We start from the raw sequence: 25,098 nt of genomic DNA, 5'->3' as shown, positions 1-25,098 counted from the left end.
CCTTCAATAACAGCCTCAATACTGTTTCCAAATTCCACACTGTCCCCTGGGCTTCTTGTAATAATTATTAACGTGTTGACAACTTAAGTGAGTGAGCTAAGAGCTTGTACTCTTTGTCTCAATCAGCAGGGAAACACACACCTGAACCCACAGGCCTGGAGACCTCTCCTGGGACAAGGTAGTAAATGAGGCACGCATGGTGCACAAGCAGGTGCCCATCTTAATCACATTAATTACACAAAAACTTACCTGATAATGTGGTTGTTTACAACATGCATGCATTATTTGTTTTATTAATGAAAACCAAAGGGAGATGCCCATATTACTCGAAACATTACGATATTCAGATTTAAATGATAATCATGATCATCACTCACGTAATAGGACGCCTGGGAATAGGCCTGCAGTATGTCGTGTGACTGGTCCCTGAGCTCTCGTGATCCTTGAGTGCACATGACAGCCTTCTGCCTGTAGTTGATGAGATCTGCAAGAAATCAATTAGCAAGGCACACAGAACAAACAAATAGTGTGGGATATAGAGCTTGCTTTCAAATAGCATATAGCAGACCAGTGCAGTGAAAATATTATATCTACAAGCTCACAAGATATTGCAACAGATTGTGTTCTTGTAGATTTTGGCATTTGTCAAGTATATAGTGCTTAAGTGGTGAAGCTAATCAAATGAAAGCCTCACTATCAATGTTGTGGTGAAATGAGAAACCAGACAATGATCTCAATGTGGACTTCTTTATTAAAGCTCAATTTTTCATTATACAAATGTCATCATAGTTGAAACTGCATGCGGTGGCTTGGTTTGAGGCACATTACTAAGGAGGATGAGCATTATTTTAACAAATAACAAAGACATAATAGCATAACTTAATCTTATCGCAATATTGCAAATCCAACAAAAAAATTAAATGTCTGTTAATATTCAAGCCGTTTTCTATGGAGACATGTATCGTCACATACACAGGCAACACAGAGGGGGGATACACTAGACAAATTAAGGGACAGTTTCAGTTTGGATTTTGACTTGAGTGATTTTGCCACTGACATGAAGGAAACGGATGAGAGACTATAAGCATGAACGCAAATTTAAGCTTGACCATGAGACCGCAGTCAGAGACGTTACTAGATCCATGTGGTGGCCGAAGAAACATTACAAAACTCAGTTAAACCTGAGCACTGTACCTACTACCTAGTAAAATCCTCAGTGTTCATTCTAACTGAAGTGTACAAATCTAATCAAATGGACCATTTACACCGCCAAGAGTTAAATTTAGGCCCAAACCACTCCATGTAACTAGTCACATTAACGCCTTGCAAAAAACAGTTTTAAGGACATGTCACACCAATGCAACTCCTTGCAACTGCCATTGGGGATAATGGTTGCATGCAACTACAGTAGGCTACATGAAACTACTCGCAACCGTTTCGTTGCAAGGAGTCAAAACGCAAGATTCCGCAGTGCACCTGCTGTGGACTAAATTACAGGAGTGAGATCAGAGATTAGAAAATAGGCCTACTGGGTGCTTGAACAGCAAATACACCAGTAATGCCTTTCTGGAAAACCCCTTTTGGTTTGGTCTCTTGGAGGTGATAACAGAGAGATACGTTTTCAATGGACAACAATACGGCAAGAAATGCTTGAAAATGAATATACTATCTTTTATGTCATGAAGCATCAAGGCTTTATGGGTAAAGAAATTAAGAATGTGCAAAGAAGTTGCTCCCACACAACACGTGAGCAGCCAAATGGCAATGAAAATGACAAATGCATTCAACAGTTATCAACTCTACTCTAGTTAAGAATTTAGTTCATTTTTAAGTCAGTCCTCTTGTTTCTCATAAAAAGCATATATATTGCAGCATATGGAACAAACTATAATCAGCCTTTCAGGAGGCGAGCATTAAGTCCAGATCAGTTCACATTTAAAATAACTCAAGAAAAAAAAAAACAGGCACACACAAAAGGTCACCTACCATCTTGGAGGTTATCCTGCACATTGTGATATTTAACCACTTTTAAACCCTATATACTTAGTTGTCCGGAGTCCCCCAGGTGTCTATATTAGGCCCCCTCCTTATCCCATCTTCACCGATAATAGCACATCTACAAGCTCACAACACGTTGCGTTTTGTGAGTTTATAGATGTGCTACTTTTGCCTTATGTTCACCCCAGAATACGGACACTAGGGTTCATGTGGTTAATAAGTAATTCTCTGGTCGACCACAGCCCACTGTAGCAACACCTGCCAATGACTCCAGATTGGACTAGATCAGAAACCACTGATATATCAACACAGTTTATTCTACATTTGGCAAAAAAAAAATCAAAAAATAGTTTAATTGGTCATATAGTTTCTCTCTTTAGTTAACTTTTGGACAGGTATACCCTGCCACGCTTAACACAGTATACAGTAGGAAAATGAACACGTATATGTATTGTATCTTATATATGGGAGAACAGTCTTAGGCTAAGAATAGCCTTAACTATAACAGTAAAAATATAAGTTGACAGAAAAAAAGAAAGGCAAAAAGTGACGGATGTTTTAGTTTCTGTTTTTCTTTTTACCGCTGGTAAGCCATTCATCCATTTAATTGACATTATCTTTCCATTTAGTTTTCTTAATGAATTCATCTCATAACACAACCTGAGGCACGACGTGCGCTAAAGTCCACTTCCTTCATTTGTTTTTCTATTTTTTTCCTTTAAATGTCCGACCTCAAACCCAGAGGCAGCTGTTAATTATTCCACCAGAGACAAGAAAGAAATCCATTGTCACGCATGAATGAGAAGAAAAAAATAACAATGAATTGTCATATTATCATCAATAACCAATAACAATATCAGACCCAATTGCCAAAAAATATATATAAATATGGAGGGGAAGCAGAGTAGTAGCGGCCTGGTGCGCCCGCTGGTCACAGTACTGCCCGCCTTCCATGGGAATGTTCAAGAGAGGAAAGGTGGGGGGGGACTGTGTGTGTGTGTGTGTGTGTGTGTGTGTGTTAGGAGTAGTAAGGAGGAAAGACAACCTGGTAAAGGTAAGAGGAGGAGAGGGGGTCACCAGCCCTCTCTGGTATCTATGTTGACTGTGTGTGTGGTGTGTGTGTGTGTGTGTGTGTGTGTGTGTGTGTGTGTGTGTGTGTGTGTGTGTGTGTGTGTGTGTGTGTGTGTGTGTTCCTCTTGAGGTTCTACTCCCACTCCGTGGTGCCAGGTGGTTTGGATGTTAGGTCGTACATGACTCTGGAGATCCCTGGGATTTTCTTTATTTCGCTTACCATCTTTAGCACCACCTGCAGAAGCAGATAAACAGCACAACCGTTTAGTTAAACTTGGGACCAGATTACAACAATCTGTTGACTAACATACAGAAGGCTAACATGCAGTAAACCTGACAGACAGCAGGCTAATGTACAGCAAGGTTAACATACAATAAGGCTAAATATGGCTAACGAACAGCAGGCTAATGTGCAGCAACTGCAAGTCTAACAGACAGCAGGCTAATGTACAGCAAGGCTAACACACAGCAGGCTAATGTACAGCAAGGCTAACACACAGCAGGCTAATGTACAGCAATGCTAACACACAGCAGGCTAATGTACAGCAAGGCTAACACACAGCAGGCTAATGTACAGCAAGGCTAACACACAGCAGGCTAATGTACAGCAAGGCTAACACACAGCAGGCTAATGTACAGAAGGGTAATGAAAACACAGGCTAATATACAGCAAGGCTAACAGACAGCAGGCTAATGCACAGCATGTTAAAGGCAGTTCAGTTGAGAGGCTAAACAGCATCAGTACCTCTTCAGGGATGTGTTGACCAGGTGTGGCAGGGATCCCCGTCATGAAGTCGCTGGTGATGAAGGTACGGATCACCACAGAGCGCCGACAGGACGGCTGCTTCTGCTGGGGGTCACGGTCAAAGTGCAGGGGGGTCAAGATGATGGGCATCTGGCTGATTTTACCAGAGTAGCCTGGAGAGGGAGATCATGTCAAAGAAAATATGAGTTATTCCCAGATTATGAAATTGAAGGCACTTGAGGATTATATTCAAATGGATTTTAGATCATCGCTGCTTCATTGGTCAGCTATAGCAGAAAATATGAAAGATGTCACAGATTTTATATGATATATTATGAGCTTAAGGTGATTTCTTAATGTTGTTCATTATAAGCGTTAGCATAACCAACATCTACAACGCGTCCCAATGTGGATCGGCTATTCTCGGCGTGCGACACCATCCTGCGTCCTACATTTTGCACGCAATTAAACAAACGGAACATCCTTCCGTTTCAACTTCGGCATGTCCCCACTTTAAGACATTTGACATTTCACACACACTCCTTACCAGACTCTCTCAGGATAGAGTGGGCTACAAAGTCAGCCTGTCTGAGTGTGCTCAGTACGCCCGTGGTTAGGAAGGTTGGCGTAATGTCTGTGGGGGGCTCTTTCACAGGGGCGCCAAACACATACACAACTCTGGGAGAGAGAGAGAGAGAGAGACAGTTATGTTTGTGCTTACACATTGGTACAGTACTGTTACTGTAGGTGTAGTACCAATTCAAAAGCAACACTGTTCTGTCATCTTGTAATTGGACACAGCTGAAATTATTCAAACCTTAAAGCTGATATAGACCAGGGGTTCTCAACGTTTTTGGCCGGGGACCCCCGGAAATGCTTTGGCAATGTCTCGGGACCCCCGCCCCACCCCCCAATATAAATTGGCCGCTACAATAACCTTAATAATAGAGACAATACACCATAAATAAATACTGAAACCAGATATAATCATTAGGGGAGGTGTATGCATGTACTATGTGTACTATATTACTATATGTAAATTCTTCATTTCCACTTTCCAGCCATTCAGTTGCAAAAAATTTAAATAAAACTTTTTTTTTAATAATTTGGGGACCCCCCAAAATAATTTGGCGACCCCCCGAGGCGACCCCCCGAGGGAAAGATATTGATGTAACCAGGAGATTTGGTGGGGGATCTGACATTCTCTTGTCTCGGAATATAAACATACTATTTCATATGAAGAATGTTGGTAAAACTAAGATATATTAGGGAAAATATATATTTCATCGCGTAATTTGTGTTTATTATAAAACGTGTTGGGGAGTCTGGGGACTGGTGTTGAAGACACGGTCACAACCTCGCGCTGTTATTGGCTAGCCAAAGGTAGTGTCTGCCTGCAGGAAAACATCCCAGCATCATCATACAGAGGATGCTAGAGGGAAAAAGGCCAAAACTATAGATATTTTTTACATTTTGGCTTAAAAGTTTTCTATACGACCTTTAACTCTCAAAAGTTAGCTTATGAATTGTAACCATACTGTACATCTTTGAACTTATACAGTGGATTCCAGAGGTTTTAAGGGGGGGGGGGGGCATTACTGCATTCACTTTACAAGGCAGTAATAGAAATAGAGAGAGAGAGATAGACTGATAGATACACATATGTAGATAGAATGAAAAAGTGTGTGTATGCATAAAGATGTAAAAAGTAGCAATCCTCAGTTGAGTTTGTGCATTGCGTTACCTGTTGATGCTGTGGCACATGCGAGGGATGAGTCTGGAAAGGAACATGAGGTACTCCCAGTGGGGATCCTCTTTGGAGGTGATGCCACACACATAACTGTAGGACCGACAGTCTCCCTAAAGAGCAAGGGACACATGGCGTCAAAGACGGTGACTGTTGAATTACTGTAGTACTACCGTATTCACCTTATTCCTCTCCCTTCTCCAGGACGGCGCCATTGTGTTTTTCTCTGTGTGCTGCTTCATTCTATCGCTCCTTAGTAGGCTACTGCAGGTGTAAGGTATACATTTACTGCGTTTGTCTCCTGGCTGCGTCCAGGTCTGAGGTTTGGGGGACATTTTGCACTGTAGATTTAAGCAGGAAGTAACAGAGCTACACCCACTATGATGACACTGTCTGGCTGTGGTGAGTGAGTCTGAATCCTTGTTATTGTAGCTATAGTGGGACAGTGTAATGTACTGTATAAGTCAAGCTCACTCACCCTAATTTAAATGATCTGTGACTGAGCAGCACTGATGCAATAAAATAAACCACATTTCCACACAAGTTAAAGCAGTGGAGGAAAGAAAAGGAGGGAAAGTAGTAAAGTACAGTACTCAAGCGCAATTTTGAGATACTTGAGTAAGCCCATTTTTCAATACTGCAAATAATTTCTACTCCACTACAATTAATTGAAAACTTGAGTTACAAGTTCCTTTGTAGATTTAGTTTACAGAAACGTATTTACTATATTTTTTGTTTGACAAATTTTGAACAAAACAGTATTGCTACCGTTACTTAAGCAAAAAGTACTTTAAAGCTTTTTGGTAGACAGGAAGAAAGAATGGAATTGAAGTGGAGAAGGGAGGCTGTGCCAGGGTCAGTGGGTGTGTTGGGTAGTGGTTTACCACTAAACTATGCTTATGAAGAAGATGGAGACAAACATCTGTGTCTGCCCATACCTTAGCAGACGTCAAACTGAGCAAAACACTCCACACACAAACACAGCTGACTGCTAAGCTGGTCTGGTCTGATTTCATTCACTTTAGTTGTCCATTGCTTTCATTCGTTCTCAAGGCCAACTTAAATTTTTCCTTCCCTCCGAGTAGCCCTTTGCTTACTTTGAACATTATGTTCTCACAATCTTCAAAGTGAAAGCTGGGCATTATTAAAAGCATCTTTGCTTTATCGTATACTGTAAATAGTGTGTGCGGATGAACAGACACTCGTCTCGACGGATCTGATGTATTTATGCATCAATTGATTGGATTTAAGGTTCAGTCCGGGAACCCATTTTTGGGTTCTGTACAGTATGTACAGTATTCAATTTTCTTTTTAAATTGATGCTGCTATATAAATATTTGAAGTTTTTCAGCAGACTTAGGTCAGGATTTAGAAGGCGTTTTTAGAATTGGCCCCTACTTAACTGATGAACTGACTAATTTACAGAGATGGGAATAACTGATACTTTCTTCTTTGTTCATTTGGGCTACCTGGACTCCGACAGTTTTGATGGGCAGTAGGAAGGCGTTGAGTGAATGAAGGCTGGTGATTTTCAGGAGTTTCTCCTCTTCCTCGTCTGATATACATGACCTGACTCTCTGCAGCAACACATGGGGCTGTAGGGAGGGAAAGAGAGATTAAAATGCATTAAGGAGAGGAATACAGAGTTGATGTATGAGACTGAATTTATGCAAATGATACTGAACCCCTTTTGGTGTTTTAAACATTATGTTATAATTTAGCTATTGAAAAATAGCAGATCTACAATAGCAGGTCTGCTATTTTTTTTAAATCGTGAGAATATTTATTTCAGAAAACTGGAGGATTTAGAAGATTTCTTTTTAAATGTTGAGGTCAGGCCTGAATGGGTTAAGTGAGCTACCATACTTCAGAAAATAAAGTAGTGCTTCTGTGCCGTTAATGCTTAATTCTCACAAATCAATTGACTACACACAGACTAACAACATGCATCATGCACGTCACCGTTCCATCGGACAACCGATAGCTATGGAATAAAATATATTTCTGTGTCACCACAGAGAGGGAGAAGGTCATGTGCAAAGTACAGGTCTCCAGCCGAACATGAGCCAACTATGTCGTGGCCAACACACTTGGCAGCGGTGCCCTGTATTCTGACCTTTTTGACACTGGCGGAGAAGTCTGTGATGATTTTGAGGATGTTGTTGGTCTCAGCAAAGTCCTTACAGATGTAGGGCTCATCTGCACAGATCACCCTTATAGCCAGACCAGGACCTACACAAGGTAGGCAGGGAAAGGATATTGTTTGCAAAGCACCGTGATATATCAAACATCCGATTTGAAGAATCTCAACCGTTGGGTCACATCAAGAGTACTAACCAGGAAAAGGGTGTCGACAGATGATTTCCTCTGGCAGACCCAGCTCTCTCCCCAGCGCTCGGACCTCATCTTTGTGGAAGTCCTTCAGTGGCTCGATTACTTTTCCCTGCAAGATGGGAAAGGAGTTGGATCAGAAATGCAAACCAACAGTTTGAGTACAAAGTAGAAGTATTAGGTGGTGAACACCCTAGTTACTGTGCGTGTAAAGCATGGTTATTGAAACACTTTAACCCTCGCTCCCAATTTTGGTCATGTCATTATAGGTTAACAAAAATAATAGTATTTTGAATGTTCTTTAAACAATAGTCGATCTACAATCTGTGAGCTTGTACTAGTCTGGCTCTTTGAATACATCCCAATGTATGCTGGATTTGAGAGAACTTTGTTGAGCCATTTCTGGTGTATATGCTTGCTTGCATGCGTTACCTCATCTCTGAGCTTGCGGATGAGCTCGGTGTCATTGTGGTGTGTTTTGATGAGCTCAGCCTTGCCACTGGCGAGGTGTGAGGCGCTCTCAATAAGATCAGGCCTAAGAGTACCCTGGGCCAGGAGGACGTCTTCAGGCTTCAGGTTCAACTCTCCTATCACCTCATTGGCCACCTGGCAATGTCAATTAGCACAAACCAGGAAGCCAGTTAGGCAATACAGGATGTCAATCAAAAAGTAAGGTGTGATAAACAGATTAAGTGGGAAATACGAGTGATAAAACGACAACAACCAGACATAAGCAGGTAAAAATAAACAAGTAGCTAATCCCACCTTGACAAAGGTGTCTCCAATGATCTTCCTCTTCTCTTCAGGGTATGTGGTCATGTTGAGCGTCTTGCTGATTCGCTTCCTTGGTGTTCTGTCCTCCTCTGAGATTGGCAGGGTTGTCGTTCCATTGTAGAAAGTATGGGCTGCATTTACCACTGGAAAGATGTTTAGAGAGCACAGAGGTCAAAACAGATCAGACAAAAAGCATGCAGAAAGCACATCACTAGAGACCGATGCCAGATTATTGGGTCCAATGCCAATCCAAATTTTCCTAGATGACCGGTTACCAATGTTATAAACAATATTTGATCAAAAAGTGCAACATTTTCGAATACATTTAAAAATAAAATTGATTTGATGAAAGTTTCCATTCTATTTTAACAAAGCTAACAAACAGACTAAACTTAATCACTAATCAGTCTTTCAGAAATTCCCAATCTGTAAATTCAAGAAAAGATTCTGTCAATAATGGGGTGACCAAAATAGGGATTCCAGGTTGAAAGTGGTTAAAAATCATGACTCAAAGAAAGTCAAATGATGTCCGATATACACAGCAAACGTTTTCATTGAGACGCAACAGGCATCTTGGGCTCCATTGTGACCTTGTCGTTAGAGCATTAACGATGCCAGAGTTTTGGGACCAATGCCAAAACTCCAACACCGATTACCAATTTTTGCAAACATTTGCAAACCAATTCGAGAAACTAACATTTGATTAAAGTTATTTGAAAATATTTAACTAAATAAGAATAGAACTCAAATATCCACTTAAAGACCTAGTGAAATGAAAAATATGTTTTTCACACTTTTAGACCATATCCGTAGTCATCATATGGGCATACGTAACAATGGATGCCAAAACAATGGGAAGTTTTTAATTTTTGTGAATTTTTATATCAAAGTCCATAAAGACAATTTTAATTACTTCCTTGTGTCAACTCATTTTAAACTTAATCAGCATGCTAAAATATGTATCTGAAAACATTATAGGTTAGAAATAAGCCATGAGCTTTGCTGTCTGTCTCTCTATCACTTTGTAAACCAACACTCTGCATGTGCGTGCATGAGTCGTGCATGAGACAGAGCTACGTCCTATAGCCTGGAGGGATGCGATGTTCCGATTAGAGTTCTCAATCTCTGCCCGAACCCGGCCCGGCCCGACATTTTCGGGTAGGGCCGGGCCCAAAATGCACGATAATTAGTCGGGCCGGGCCGAGCCTCGGGCTCTGTGATTCTTTTTCATAATTTTATTATAACAAAAATAACAATTCTGTTGTTTGTGTAATGTATTTATTTAATATGAAGAGGGCTGGGCTGGTGAATGTTGGCGATTCACTTTTACAGTTTAGGCTATTATACTATATGTGACTGAAGGAGGAGGCGGCGATGATCAGCAGCAGGCAGCAGCGCACCAAAATGACAGAATAGAACGGTGGTTGTTGAACTTGCTACCGCTGGCTGGCCTCTGGTTTGCCAACCAAATGAGCTGCTTACTGCTCAGCATCAACTATATAACTTAAGTCAACTTGCCATATGCTTAAATGTTTTATAAGACCATCGATTTATCCGCAATAGCTCGTTTTGGAAACGTCGGGGCTTAACGAGACACTGCTGTCTCGTTGAACCCAGCTGGGTGAATAAGCTAAATTAGGCTACCTAATCAACGGTAAATGCTCCATATAACTATGAAAGCGCCTGCACGTAATATAGTTACATGATGACCAAGCAATGTTACAGTCACACTGTAGGCTACAGCTATTTGGTTTACAAATCGTATCGCAGCGCGCTGTAGCCTACAGCTATTTAATTTCCCCATCGTAGCGCAGCGCGCCTCGTTGTGTGCCCACTGCCCAAAATAAAAGATCTGCAAGCTGTCGACAGACTCGACACGCCATCGAGCGGCATGTTGATGGTTTGTCTGTTCTTTTGGTTAGGCAACGCACATTACGCGTGGTATGTGGGTTTGAGAGGCAATGATTAATGTAAACTATACAGTAACCTAGTAGATTATAGCCAAGTTGACTTGAATTGTCATAATATTGCCAGTAGCCTATTGGACATAATTAACTGCGTCACTTCAGAGGATCGCTGCTACTTTGATTCAGAAGATGTTTACTCACCCCTGGAAATTGCTGGAAACCATTAGAATGTTGAAAATGGAACATTATCAGCCAATTAACGTGAGTTACATAAATCCTTTATTTCGGCGACTAGACTATTAGTGCGTTCTCTGACACGGTCGTCTCAATAATCCACGGCGCCGCGGCCATATAGTAGCATTTTTCTTTTTCCTTTTTTTTTTCACTCGGGCTTTTTCGGGTTTTCGGGCGCGACATTATGGTAATTGTTAGGGTCGGGCCGGGCCTCGGGCCGACCCAGTTAGGGTAGGGTAGGGCCGGGCCTTAATTTTCAGGCCCGATGAGAACTCTAGTTCCGATTGTTTAAAAAAAACACAGCTTTCGTTTTCAGAGTGAAACTTCAAAATAAAATGCCCGTATTTTTCATTTCACTACTAGGTCTTTAAGCTCTATTCAAAAATAGCCTATGGCTCCATTTACCTTTGACTTTGATTCCCAGCTTGGTGAGGGCCTCCTCCACACTCTGGCTCTCTCTCTTCCTCATGAAGCCGTTATCGATGTGAACCGCTATCACCTGGTCCGGGTTCAGAGCCTTGTTCAGAAGTGCTGTGCACACCGTGGAGTCCACACCGCCACTCAGCAGCACCTGTCCGCGACATCAGAATCACATGTGAGCATATTGTGTATTGTAGTCCATTGACTACAATACACAATATATTTGACATTACGATCAACCATGTATCAAAGCATAAGTCCATTTGTTACATCTTCTTAGAATGATCAAATTGCACTTTTTTAAAATTCAAACTTTCAGGTGATAAATCCACCCGGTGATATTTCTGTAATCATGAAGAATGCATGGACGGATTAATCCTGGCTATTTCTGTCTTCTTACGCAGATACACAGTAATGTTGATAGAAATATATTATATTCCTCTTAATGGGATATTAAAATTATATCACCCAATACGCTAACATACAAGAAATATGGACATCATTTGAAAATGAAAATCATTTCTAACTAGGAGAGGACACCACATTATATATATACCCATTCCTTTCCCCCTCCTCCCATGAGAGGAAGCCCAGTTTGGAGGAGCTCAGGGACTGGATCAACTCCTTTCAGCCAACAGAGAAGGATTTTCAATTTGAGTTTAATTAATTTGCTCCACTTAATCTCTCCCCCCTCCCCCCACCAACACACACACACACACACACACACACCACTGCTGCTTCCTGCATTCATACCACCCACATCTTTCTTCTTATTTGCCTTTCGTTCAACCAAAGTGCTATCACCTCTGTGCCTAACCTTATGCACCTTGGTTTATATAGAGGGTATGAGCATGCAGAAAGTGAGTCGCAAATGAGGCTGTCAAGGCCAGAAAGTAGTTTTTTGCCACTCAGTAGGCTTTCCCTCATAACTTCCAGGTATGATGATGATGATGTCACAGTTTGTCACACGCATACCCTCTATTCAAAGTTGCATATTTTAGAGATTGACTGTCCTTTGTAAGCACTGCCATTGTGTGGTAACTATCTATATAATTTGTCGGGTGGAAACCTACTGTATGTCCAGAACTGTTATTTTTCAGGATTTAAATTGAAAAACAGCGAATGTAGCAGATCCGCAAGCTCGAAATGCTTTAGTATGATCTACGGGAATGCTGTAGTATGATCAAGTAGGGTTTGATTTACAAAAAAAAGGTTTTCTGCCCGACAACAATGATATGTACATGGCCTGGGCCGTGGCTCAGCGGTCCAGGCACCTTGGCTGGTAATCCAGTCTGGCAGTGTGCCGCGGGTTCGACTCCCGATCCCGACGGCCTTTACTGCATGTCACTCGCCCATCTCTCTCCCCATTTCCTGTCAGCCTACTGTCTGTCCCTCTATAAATAAATAAAAAATAGGCGGAAGGCGGAAGCCGCAAAAAACAAAAAAAACATGATATGTACATATCTTGGTTTGATTCTATGTAACGGTGGCTTACTAACAAGTACTTGGACTGCATACTCTTTTGACACATACAAATTCCTCCTCACCAGTACTTTAGACTTGTCTACTTTCTCCTTGATCTCCGCGATGCAGGACTCCTGGCGGTTCTGTACAGTGAAGTTGCTGGTGCAGCCTGCAATCTCAAACAGGAAGTTGCGCAGCATCTCAATTCCCCTCTCCGTCAGATCTACTTCCGGGTGAAACTGTGTTCCATACAGCTTCTTCTGCTCATTGGCAATACCTTGTGGTTAAAAAAAAAGAAAGATCAGAGCCGGTGAGGGGATCATTTAATAACGAAAACATTAAACAATGTTTATTGCAACTTCAAAGCAATTACATTTACTGACTTAAAACTAAATATATTGTGTACCATCATTTTAGATTATAGATACACCTTTCATTACCCAGGCTGGGTCTTACCAGCAATGATGTTCCCCGACTGGGCCACAACCTTGAAGCCATCAGCCACCTTGTCCACACTGTCTCCATGGGTCAACAGCACCAGCTCCTCTTTCTGCAGACCTCTGGACGAACCACACACACAAGCACAAGCATGTAAGCGTTGCCGAGTCATGAGGCCCATAGGGCAGGAGCCTATCTCCTGTTTCTGTAGCGTGAGGCAGCTTGATGAACACCCCAGGACATTTTGTACAAGTACACCCCCTGGACATGATGCTAGTATGTCACAGGGACTTACCCCCAATCCCACACATCTGTCACCGCCCCAATATCAGGGATCGCCCTGAAGAGGGTTTTTCTCTCCAATTTGTTTGTAACACAGCAAGCTGGGAGATTGTTCCCAGTCTCTGGTTCAGCAAAGTGTTTAGAAAGACTGGCTTGTGAGTCTAAAGGAGGAAGTGGGTGGTTTAATGTGATAATTTATTCCTGTGGATGTTCTATTTGTGTGAGAGAGTGAGAGCAAGAATAGTGTGGGTTTCTATTTCAGACAGACTGTGTGTGTGTGTGTGTGGGGGGGGGGGCTTTCACTTCTAGTGGTTGTTTAACTAGGCCTGCCTATTATGTAATTTATTTGTAATAATACCGTAGTTGATCTTGAGGCGGCGGCCTACAAAAACAGGAGTTTTCTCATCAACTAGTACCAACAAGGTTGACTAGTGGATTTACTAGTCGCCTAGTTGAATAGTCGACTATTTGCTTAAAGGCGTAGTGAAACGGAAATGGTGGACATTTTATTTTGAAGTTTCAGACGGTTTCAAGTTGAAACACCGCTTTGAAGTTTCTGAACCAATCAGAGCGTTGCATCCCTTCAGGCGATGGGACGGTAGCTAGGGAAGGTAGCTATGCTACACGCAGTACGCATGGAGTGTGTTTGTTTACAAGTCAGATGGTCGGCCAGCTGTACCAGTATACTGATATGTGGCTTATTTCTACCCTATAATGTTTTCAGATACATATTTTAGCGTGATGATTAAGTTGAAACCGAGTAATACACTGTCTGGATGTTATCTTGAATGGGAATAAAAACGGAGGATTTCTCCGTTTTCTGATCAGTAGCAGCTGTGCTGGACGGATGCGCACATATGGGGAATTAAACGGGTGAGCTTTATTTTTATTGGCTTTTATCGATGTGGGCCTCGACACGTCATCACGCAGTACGTTTTTGTTTTCAGGAAGTAATAAAAATTAGATTTTTATGGACTAAAATACACAGAAATGAGAATTTGCCCATTTTTTTGGCATCCATTGTTAGGTATGCCCATATGATGACCACGGATATGGTCTAAAAGTGTGAAAAACGTATTTTTCATTTCACTACGACTTTAAAGCCCTAGTGTGTGTGTGTGTGTGTGTGTGTGTGTGTGTGTGTGTGTGAGAGAGAGAGAGAGAGAGAGAGAGAGAGAGAGAGAGAGAACTAGGGAACATCTGTGTCCAGTGGAATGTGTCTTGTGCTGCTCTTGTGTTAAGCAAACTCTAAACCTCCTCAACAACTTATTCTCCATCTCACTCTGATCCACTAGGAATCATAGTGAGTATCAAATATTGATACTCACCGACTGATACTGCACTTTGCACTTGATTGATATTCTTGAATCTTGCCCCATGTTTGTTCAATGTTTGAGTGTTTTAGGTCATTTTATCATGTTATTTATCATATTGGAGCTTCTGAGTATACGTTTTTCCACATGTATGCACTAACAGTGCATCTAAATGACAATAAAGTGAATCCGAAATCTCAACACAGAGTACTAGCTCATTTTTAAATTTAAATCAAATAATATAGCTGCAAGCAGCGAAAAGGGAGGACCAAGCAGGAAGGCAATAAGCAATAAGAACAACATGCACAATAAGCCATAGAAACATGCAAGACTCAACCTTGAGAAAAAGAAGCCCATGTAATTGTGACAGGTTTTAACACCTTAATTGCCCGGGGTTATTTAATCCATTACATTATAGCGTCCAGTCGATTTATAAACACGGACCACTTTTACAGACGGACCGGATGTTGTTGTGAATGTGTGTGTAGCAGCTAACAATAGCCACGCCACTTTAAAGTCGATCGACAACGGGAGGTTGTCGCTAGTTGCGACTAGCGACTGGACTGCGGAGGGCCGTCAAACACAGGATCTTTTTTCATAATTAGACGGGATGATTTAGATCGCGAGTTATTAATGTTTTAAGATTTTCATTGTCGTCGGCTAAACAGGGGAGGGAGGTTTTCGATGACGTCTCACTCTTGTGCAACATCGAGGACTGCACAACAGGCGCTCCTAGGCTGTGGAGCGATGCGATCCGTTTTCATATCAATAAACTTCGTCTTTTGGACAATACTTCGTCTTGGGCGTTACTAATAGAAATGACAAAGAACTTCGTCCTGGGCGATGGGGGTGTTAATTGTGGGGGGGCAGGGTTCTTGAAGACTCATTATGCTGAGTTGTCGGTACCCGGATTTGAACCCATGACCCTTGTGTTCCAAAGGTGAGAGCTACTGAGCTATCCGGACACAATCAGTTGCTTTATTGTAAACAACAAAATAATTCATTGTTTTCAATAACAATTGTGTGTGTCCTGGTTCAGCGTGTTCGATGAGGGGATCAAAAAGCTTGGCATGAAGATAAGCTGGTCCAAGACAGAGCTTATGCATGTAGGCGATGGACCAGACACACCACCCTTCATAGTACCCCTGTCCACTTTGTCCCCACCTTCAAATATCTTGGCTCGACAGTGTCCAACATCGGTGACCCCAAAACAGAGGTCGACCGTCGTCGTGCCCTAGCAGCCTCTGTCATGCAATCCCTGTGGAGGCCGTTGTGGCAACACCGGCACATATCCAGGGAGACGACGCTCAATGCCTCTGTCATTTCTGTGCTCCTGTACGGCTCGGAAACATGGCCACTGAACAACACCCTGGTGGCCAGGCTCGATGGCTTTGACTCCAGAGCCCTCGGCTTTGACTCCAGAGCCCTCAGGAGGAGCCAGCACGTTACAAATAAAACTTTAAGAGAACTAACCCAACAGCCCCCAGCATCCCGCCATGCAGCAATGCGGCGAGTGCGTTGGTATGGCCACGTCATCCGCCTGCCAGAGGAACATCAAACATGCACCTTCCTGGACTTCAATCCCAAGCAAGCCGGTTGGAGACGACCAAGAGGCGCCCCCCTCACCCGCTGGTTGGATGTAACAGCCCAGTACCTTAGAGCATGTAACATGACATTGGCACAAGCTCAACACCTTGCCCACGACAGACCCAGATGGAGAGACCTGGTTGCTATGGTTGGCTCTACGCGCCCTGAAGTGCAAGAGGACTAAGTAAGTAAGTGGTTTTGGGGATGTCATTATCCATTACTACATGTTCGGAATGAGGAGACGCATGTGTGTATCGAAGTTTCATAGCCGACGGTCAAACGGTTCATGAGCAATGCGTGTTCAAAGTTCGCATTTTCAATTCAGTGCTACAGTATAGCGCCACCCTTTGGCCAATGGTCGTGGGCTTCGCATCCTCAGTTTGGCATGGCCCTCTACCATATTGCCACATTTCGCGAAAACCGACTGGACGGTTCAGCTAAAACTGCTATTTTTGGCGGAAGGAGAAGAAGAAAAAGGCAGATACAATAAGGACACATTTAACAGAAAATACTTTAGGACAGACATGAAAGTTAAGTACTTTATTTTCATATAATCTACATTGATCACCGTTGTACCTGAAGAGAGAGCAGGTGTTGTCCAGTCCAATGTTGAATACACCATCCTCCCTCACACTCTTCCTGTGTACCGTGCCACCGAACACTTTATTCATCATCTGGAAACAGACAAGACGATACACTCAGCATTCACTCAGATCTGTGACTGCTGGATATTGAGACATACCGGCTTGTAACTACAGGGTCGCCCGTTCAGCTTTCTTTGGCTGAATGGAAAAAGATAACCTCTCTGGAGATGTAAACATGTAAAGACTCCCCTCCCTAAAACAACTAAACTGACCAAAGCTAGGTACTTCAAAGAGTTCATGTATATCTTCTCAGTGACAAAGAACAGTAACAGACTGAGCGATTGGGCAGCTTCCAGGTTGCGAGTGTATGAAAAATGTAAAACCCCTGAAATTCTCCCTTCAATTACCCCATGCAGACAGACATTTGCAACGACAGGTAGATATGCTCTCAACGACTCCCTTGATTAAATAAGGGTTTTTAAAAATGATGCGATGTGTTTGTACCTGCATGCCATAGCAGATTCCTAGGACAGGCTTCCCGATAGTGAATATGGCTGGGTCAAACCTGGGGGCATCTTCTGCATAAACGGAGGCAGGACCTCCAGAAATGATGATCGCTCTGAGCGGAGAGTAAAGAGATGGAAGAAAAGGAGTGAAAAGAGAAGATGGCGATTTAAAAAAAGTAGCATATAGCCTGAAACACAACTGGAAGTAAAGAGAGGTATTAATCTTGAGCCAGGCAACAGTATACGGTACAGTATGTGGTATGGAATGATTTTGTCAATAAAATCAATCAATCAATCGACACATCGATAAATGCCCCCGCCACGTCGAACACGCAGAATACCGAGTCGTTCACAGCCCTCCACACTACAGCACATGGAGGGAGAAAGAGTGTGGGAGATTTTACCCACAGAATAACCCAGGAAATGCTGGGTACCAAACCTCAACAAACAGCTCAGAGCCCAGTCAGCGAGAGAGAAGGGGGGGGGGGGGGGGGGGGGGGGGGGGGTTTCACCCACACAATAACCCAGAGAGGGAGAGAGAGAGGGAGAGTGAAACCCTCTTTCACCCACACAATAACCCAGGCAATGTTGGGTTGGGTACTAAACCTCAATGAGCTGACTCACAACACATTGTCCACTGTCCAGCTTGCTCTCTATATAAGTGCAAGTCGTCCAAGTGCACACACTGCAGTCACATGGTATCACATTATGATAAAACATATGGCAGGTGCCAGGTGCATATCTTTAGATTTCCGGTGGGCTCCTGTGTGCTCTGTCAGTCATGTGCACAAACCCCAATAAAGTAACCAGTAAAAAAAAAGATTGATGGGGTCTCCAAAATGCTCTCACACAAGATAAAACAAAATTTCTATTGGCCTCTTCTGAGTACTGAATTTATTTCAAGGCGTAAAAAAGTGCAAACAGAAATACTAACGAAATTGTGGGGCTCCACCGGGCGCGTCAGCGTCACGTCTCCATCACCGTCAGGGAATGTTCCCTTTTTAATCAATGAAGGGTGGCTCCACTGCACGCGTTGCGTTGTGTTGCGTGACTGCATTAAAATTGCCCCGGTTCGTTTTTTGACGCACGCGACGGAGACGCAACGCGTCCGGTGGAGCCCCGGCGTTATTTAACACTATATGACTCATTGAAGAACTTTAGCAGCATTCCATATGATGAATTTGGTTTAATATCTAAGAGAAGCTACAGAAGCACAAACAGCTAGGAACATATTGTTTCGTTTAATCAAATGTGTTATCATGTAAACACTATGAGGAGATAAAAATCAGGAAAAAATAAAGAATCCTCATTACAAATAAATGGCAAAAAACAAAATAGTGGCCAATGCAATTGTGCTGATTTTACACATCTACTTCCACAATTATGCAAAGCAAAATGAGACAGTATCGGGACATCTCTAGTAATTATATTACATATGAAGGGCTCTTACATTAAGAGTACTAAATATCGTGGAGGAAAACCTCTTTTTTGTATCATTGTCAGAAACCTTGCATTTCCAAAGTTCATCTTTTTATGTTATTAAATGAATTTGCTCCTATGTACATACTTTATATGTACTGACATGCCCAAAATAAGTTCACCAGATTGAGTCAGTCTATGGTTTAATGGTTCTATAAATGTTTCACGATCGAAAAGTAGTAGTGACAAAATAACTACATTGGATCCATTGAAATGCAGGTTATTTTGTTCCATTTCCAGAAAATAGTAAAAACAACAACAAAAACAAGAATTGATTACATCAATTACCAGTTGCTGCCTTATATCCCATGGCTGAGAGGTCAGCTAGAGGCAAAAAGTGTGTGGTTGCCTAGAGACGAGGCCAATTTCTGCCTAGGTCGGGCCGAAACCGAATAGGCCGAAAACTTTTTTAGCCATTTTCAGACGAATATTCGGTGCATCACTAATAAAAAGAAAACATAATTGACAAGAAATACATGGTTTGTGCCTGATAGTGACAATATAAGACTTCCACTCTCACCTGAAGCCCTGTTCTTTGATGGCGAAGGCAGGAGTCTCTAAGGGCAGGATCTCAGAGCGTACACATAGCTCCCGTACCCGTCTGTCAATCACCTTCCCATACTGAGCCCCAGCGTCTAAGATCACCACGGCCCCCTCACATGACCCATTTTGCTCCGTGCTGCTGATGTCCAGCTGTGGATGGGGACACACACACACACACACACACACACACACACACACACACACACACACACACACACACACACACACACACACACACACACACACACACACACACACACACACACACACACACACACACACACACACACACACACACACACACACACACACACACACACACCAAATGTATTTAACAAAAGAAAAAAAATTAAGCATTGTCCAGCTTTATTCCAGTACCAGTGTTTCCCCTGATATATGCATATTGTGTGGCGGGCCACCACACAATCATGACCAGCTACCACAGTATGATTTTAGTAGGTGGCCGCGAATAGGCAAACAAATAAAAAGGCAAATAACCACAAAAGACAGCAAAAAAAAGAAAGAAATATATAAATAATTGCGTGCGTGCATGTGTGCACAGGTCCGACGCATGCATGCTCGCAATTTCAGGTTTACAGATACAGTATACAAGAAACCTTAAACAATGTATCATCCATGTATGTGTTAGCCGTAATCAAAAAGCAGATGCCAGATTCCATGATATATTTCTTTCATATATTTTTAAAATCAGCCCTGATGAAGACCGGTATAGGTCGAAACATGTCGGTTTCCTAATTTTTAACTATTAAGTGTGCCCGGATCTCTGCTTTCTTCTACAGATTTACTTGTTGCAAATAATGGAAGATGCAGCTCTTTCATTGCTCTATACATTACTGTGTATTGCATTGCATTCGTTTTTGAGATGGGAAGCATAACTAGACCTTATGATGTGAATGTCTGGTGTTGTAGGTGTGTCCAGAGCAGTTAGACATACCTTACCAACACTACAGTCAGACACACCTGAGTCAGACACCCTCCCCAAACCCTAACTTCACAGGAAGCCACAGGTGATTTTTAACCCACAGCACAGATTAGTTTTAACCTGCCACGCATGTCGGGACAGGAGGCACGGGTGATTTGTAACCCCCAGCACGGATGATTTTGAACCTGCAGCACAGGTTTGTCAGACTAATGACTGAAATGAAATGAAATGATTACTATATTTACCCAGGGTATCTGGGCTAAGCTCAAGAACTTGTTTCCAGCCAGGCCCTGCTCATAGAACATTTCATCGTAGTGGTTCAATGCCCTGTTCAAGGGCACTTCAGCGGTGGTAATTTGAACGTGTCGGACCGCTGATTCGAACTGGCGACCTTCCGGTATCAAGACCGCTCCGCAATCCGTTCGGCCACCGCTGCCGCTAACATACTGTAGGTATGTCTAACCAACGTATGCACCCCATACATACAGGACAGACTCTAGATGAAATAATGCCTCTAAGGGATGGAAATATGAAGTCTATCCTCCACCAAAAGCCATCCCAGCTTCTAGATTGACTATTTTCAGTGTAAACACTGTTTTTCAAGCATTTAACTGTACACCTCAATGCTTGGTACATATATATATATGCATCTGAATGAAATGAATCATATACTGTAAACTGCAATGCCATGTGCAAATCACTCTTAGGCGCGATTCATACTCCTATTTTAGAGTCGAATAAAAGTCGGTTCGGCTCTGTAGAGCCTACAATGTCATTTGAGGTTCGGGGGGGCGGGTACCGTCCTAAAGTCGGCTCTTCGGTGCTACTGAAAGTTTCTGACGAGCCGAAATCATTTCGGCACTACAGCGGTAAAATACGAGTATGAATCGGCCCTTACACAGTTGTTCATACACATCACACTGTAACGACTATGTTAGGACATGTACAATTTGTGATGGTGGGTTCAGCGCTTGCTTCCATACCAACCCTCCACCTTTGGCCTCACCTCACCACCATGAGGAATGTGACTCAATGGAATGAGTGGAAAAACATTGTTCCACTCTGTCTCCTTATGAAGTTCTATTACCGGTAACTGACGTTTTGGCTTGACCTAACACAATTATGGACATGTGATTGTGAGCTCAGTCAATACTGAGTAGCAGACTTGTGTGAAACGTGCTGCATCCATTCAGCCAAGATACAATCACATGTCGTGATGACATTAACTTTCCATAAAGTCACATAGGGTTAGAGAGGCTGACTTGTATAGCACTCCAGCTGACCTAGCAGAGGGTAACTTTTCACAGACAGTCTTTGTAAGAGGAATGAGAGCTGGTCTTTATCAGAGTACATAGGCCAGGGTCAGCAAGGACGCTATATTATGCACATACTTGTTTTGAGAAAAACACTGTTAGTACCAAGAAACATAAGACATGGCATCTTTTCTAAGATGGTGTTTTGTACCTGACATAAATAAAACGAATAAATGAAAAGTAAATGAAACGTCGCCTGTGATTCACTGACTGTCACCACAAGACAGTGTTGTATTGTACCTACTGGACATAGATCAATATCAATGCTGCTCAATGAATGGTTCACTTTTCTGATTTGATTTGATACAGCCAGTAAGACATTTTAGTCAATGTAGTGTCAGACATCGGCTGGTGAGAAACCTACATAAATAAATCAAAACGATGTGACATGACCAGCCAGCAGCTGACAGTCTAAGTTCGAGTATCATGAGTTTAAATCAGGTGCCTTGACATCCTGTTTGTTGTCTTGTCTAGCTAGCCGCGTAGCGAGCTAAGTTAGCTTTTAGTGTTAGAATAAAGATACAATGGATACCTAGGATAGGTCTGTGATGTCACAAACAAGGACGTTTGTCATGGGCCCAAACACATGTAATAATAATAATAATAATAATAATAATAAATCGAAAATAGCCAGAGTAGATCGTGTAGATCTGCTCAAATAAAAAGTGTATAAACACTGTTATATTATAAACATAATATATTTATATTATTATTATTATTATGTTTTTCATTTTCACCTAAAATGGCAAGCACATCATTGTGACACCAGAGTTAAAGTGGCTACCGGTAGTATACTTTTCATGAAATACATGAAATTGCGTATAGCAATTTTCTGTCAAGTCAAAAGGGTCACTTGCAGATTGCAGACGCCTTCTTGTGACATCACTGACGAATCCCAAGTTCTTTATTCTAGATGTGTAGCCAGTGTTTAGCATTAGCTTGTTAGCTGCCAGTTCTGTGATGTGTGATGGCAGTGCTGCTAAGCTAGCCGAGCCATGCTACAATCCACGAGGCGCTGTAAGACAAGACAGCGGCTCTCATCGACCCATCGTCAGTTGTGCGAACATTCAAAGTGAAGTAAAACGATGGTACCACCGTACCACTGATCATTGCCGCGACCCGGCCCCGGTGCAGCAGCCATCTCCTGCCAGCAGCAACATGTTAACGGGACACTGCAACAGGCACGCAAGGATGGTGCTGGTGCACGGTACTCTGTAACTTTCCCCCACACAGGCCATCATGAACCGGGGGAGACTAGACTACAACACCACCCGGCACTCGAGTGACGGAGTGAGTCCTAAGATCAAGTCACCCCGTTTAGCGGCGCTACACACCCCGCACACAGACGTGTCCATGTTGTAGTAAGCTGGTTCTCAACACTGACCTTGCTATCTCCGTTGCACAGAGCCATGGATGACTGTAGTGTTGTGGAATGAGCTCTATCCCTCTCTCTGTGTGTCCCTCGCCTCGGTAAGTATCCCAATCCCTGATCTCACACGCAGGCAGCTCAGTGAGACAGACGCTCGCCTCCTGGGTCAGCGCGCCGACTACTGTTTCAAATGGAGAGCCGTCCCCTGTGTGTGTCGGTGGAGAGAGAGGAATGCCTGTTTGTCTGCCTCGCCGCCGCAAATCACCGAGAACTTGCGTGGGGACAAAAAATTATGTATTTTCGGCTTCATGGGTGGAGCAAAAAGTTCATGTGCAAAACGAGAGAACGGGGTGGACCTGACATTATAATTTGTCAAAAATCAATGACTACTGTATAGGAGTTTATTTTATATCACTTGCTTTTCTTTATTCCTGAAATAGTAAATATTGTAGCCTACTAGTTAGGCGGCTATGTATAATATCACAGCCATAATCATCTAGGGCTAAATTGCCAGTAGGGGAAATAGAGAAAATAGCCAGCTATTGTTTATTTTTGTCTCAAAAAGTCAGATCAAATGGGAAGTTACACTTAATAATGCATTGTTCAGCATTAGCATATACTTTACACGATGGGTTCTCAGATTGCACTAAAGTTGATGGATAATGAAACATTTATTTCTAATATGGTCCTCAAGTCTAAACTAAGCAGTTCTCAATCTTTTTCATTTCAAGGACTCCCAGTTTGGACCCCCAGGCCATAACTCTCATCCATTTTTTTAAAGTGGTGCAACCACTTCCTTAAGTGACTATGTGTGTGGGTGGGTGGCTGACTGACTGGGTGGCTGGGTGCGTCTGAGCACGAAAACAGCATGGTTGTTTTTCACCACCTGTGCGCAACCTGACACACACAAACACACACGCACATATTAACTGTATATATGCTGATTTCGGCTGTGCCAGTACAGTACAGTACAGTACAGTACAGTAGAGGGTATAGTAGAGGGACCCCCACACTGTAACTCTGTCATTTCTCAACCGTTTCGGACATGGGGCGGCTCGCCGGAATCGGGCCGGCACCCTGGGTGCGTTCCTGTGGGTCTGGAACTCCCCCCCCCCCGGGGACCCCCACACGGAGTTGCACCACTTACTTCACATGGGTGTGATTTTTGTACACTGTCAGACTTACACAACTGTAAGCTTTAATTTGGTTCCTAGCTATCAGTGATTTAGCTGAGGACCCCCGGGAACAACTGCTCTAAACTGCAATAATCCAAGGTGGCAAGCAAGTTAGCTGCACAGTAAAAGAAAGAAAGTGGGTCCCCCCCATCGGTGATGGACAGTGCATTTCAACATTGGTATAGGAATGGACTGGTGTTTTTGTCTCCACCAACCGAAGGCATGGGAAGCACACTGTCCGTGTAACTAACTTGTAACTAAAAATACATTGCATGGATGCACCTGGGACGTATCCTCAGTGATGTATCCTGAGGTCAACAGGGTTTCGGGTCTAAAATATTTATTTTTTAGTTTGCAGAATTACAATACATTTCAAGCACAACTCAATACAAAGACTGTTAACTGTGAGTGGACGACCCATTAAAGCATTACACTTGTTTACAAGAGGGTGATCAAATCGTGACTTACGTCCCAGTAGCTACCCTCGATCAGTCCATCAGGGAATGAGCAAGGCCACACAATCCGTTGCTCTGGAACTACTCTGCTGGGACTGGGAGAACCAGATTCTGGTGCGTGGAAGGACTAGGCTCTGTGGGTTGACTCCTGTCCGGGCCCCTCCTACGTCTCACCAGGTCCACTCCTGCTCTCACCAGGCCCAGGACCTATGCGTTGCACCAGACTCCCAGCACCAGGCACTTCATTCAGGAGTGGTAGATTATAATGGCCCTCCTAAAGGCCTCACCAAGGTTTGTTGGTCTTCCTCCTCACGAAGGACACAGGCTGGGGCGCTAATCCATACTGCTCACCCGGGTGCCGTCTACATTCCGGCTGTCACCCGTCTCTCCGGTGGTCACCAGACTATACCTGGTTGTCAC

The 25,098-nt window shown here is 42.9% G+C and overlaps 1 protein-coding gene across 1 annotated transcript; it reads right to left on the bottom strand.

The window, feature by feature from the left end:
* Positions 1–731: 731 nt before the first annotated feature.
* gmps (guanine monophosphate synthase) lies at positions 732–23,330 on the bottom strand. Its single transcript, XM_079515119.1, has 16 exons — positions 23,064–23,330; positions 19,401–19,573; positions 17,400–17,514; positions 16,888–16,985; positions 13,148–13,251; positions 12,775–12,968; positions 11,213–11,378; positions 8,658–8,809; positions 8,325–8,498; positions 7,899–8,004; positions 7,678–7,793; positions 7,031–7,156; positions 5,559–5,674; positions 4,362–4,492; positions 3,815–3,987; positions 732–3,304 (listed from the first exon to the last, which is right to left on the bottom strand). Exons 1-16 carry the CDS (start codon positions 23,088–23,090, stop codon positions 3,203–3,205), a joined length of 2,073 nt encoding a protein of 690 aa, XP_079371245.1. The 5' UTR covers positions 23,091–23,330; the 3' UTR covers positions 732–3,202.
* Between the last annotated feature and the right edge of the window lie 1,768 nt (positions 23,331–25,098).

This window comes from Electrona antarctica, assembly GCF_951216825.1.
Source record: "Electrona antarctica genome assembly, chromosome: 11".
NCBI lineage: Eukaryota > Metazoa > Chordata > Actinopteri > Myctophiformes > Myctophidae > Electrona > Electrona antarctica.
The sequence above is the reverse complement of the archived record's forward strand: the minus strand, read 5'-3'. Positions and strand labels throughout refer to the sequence as shown.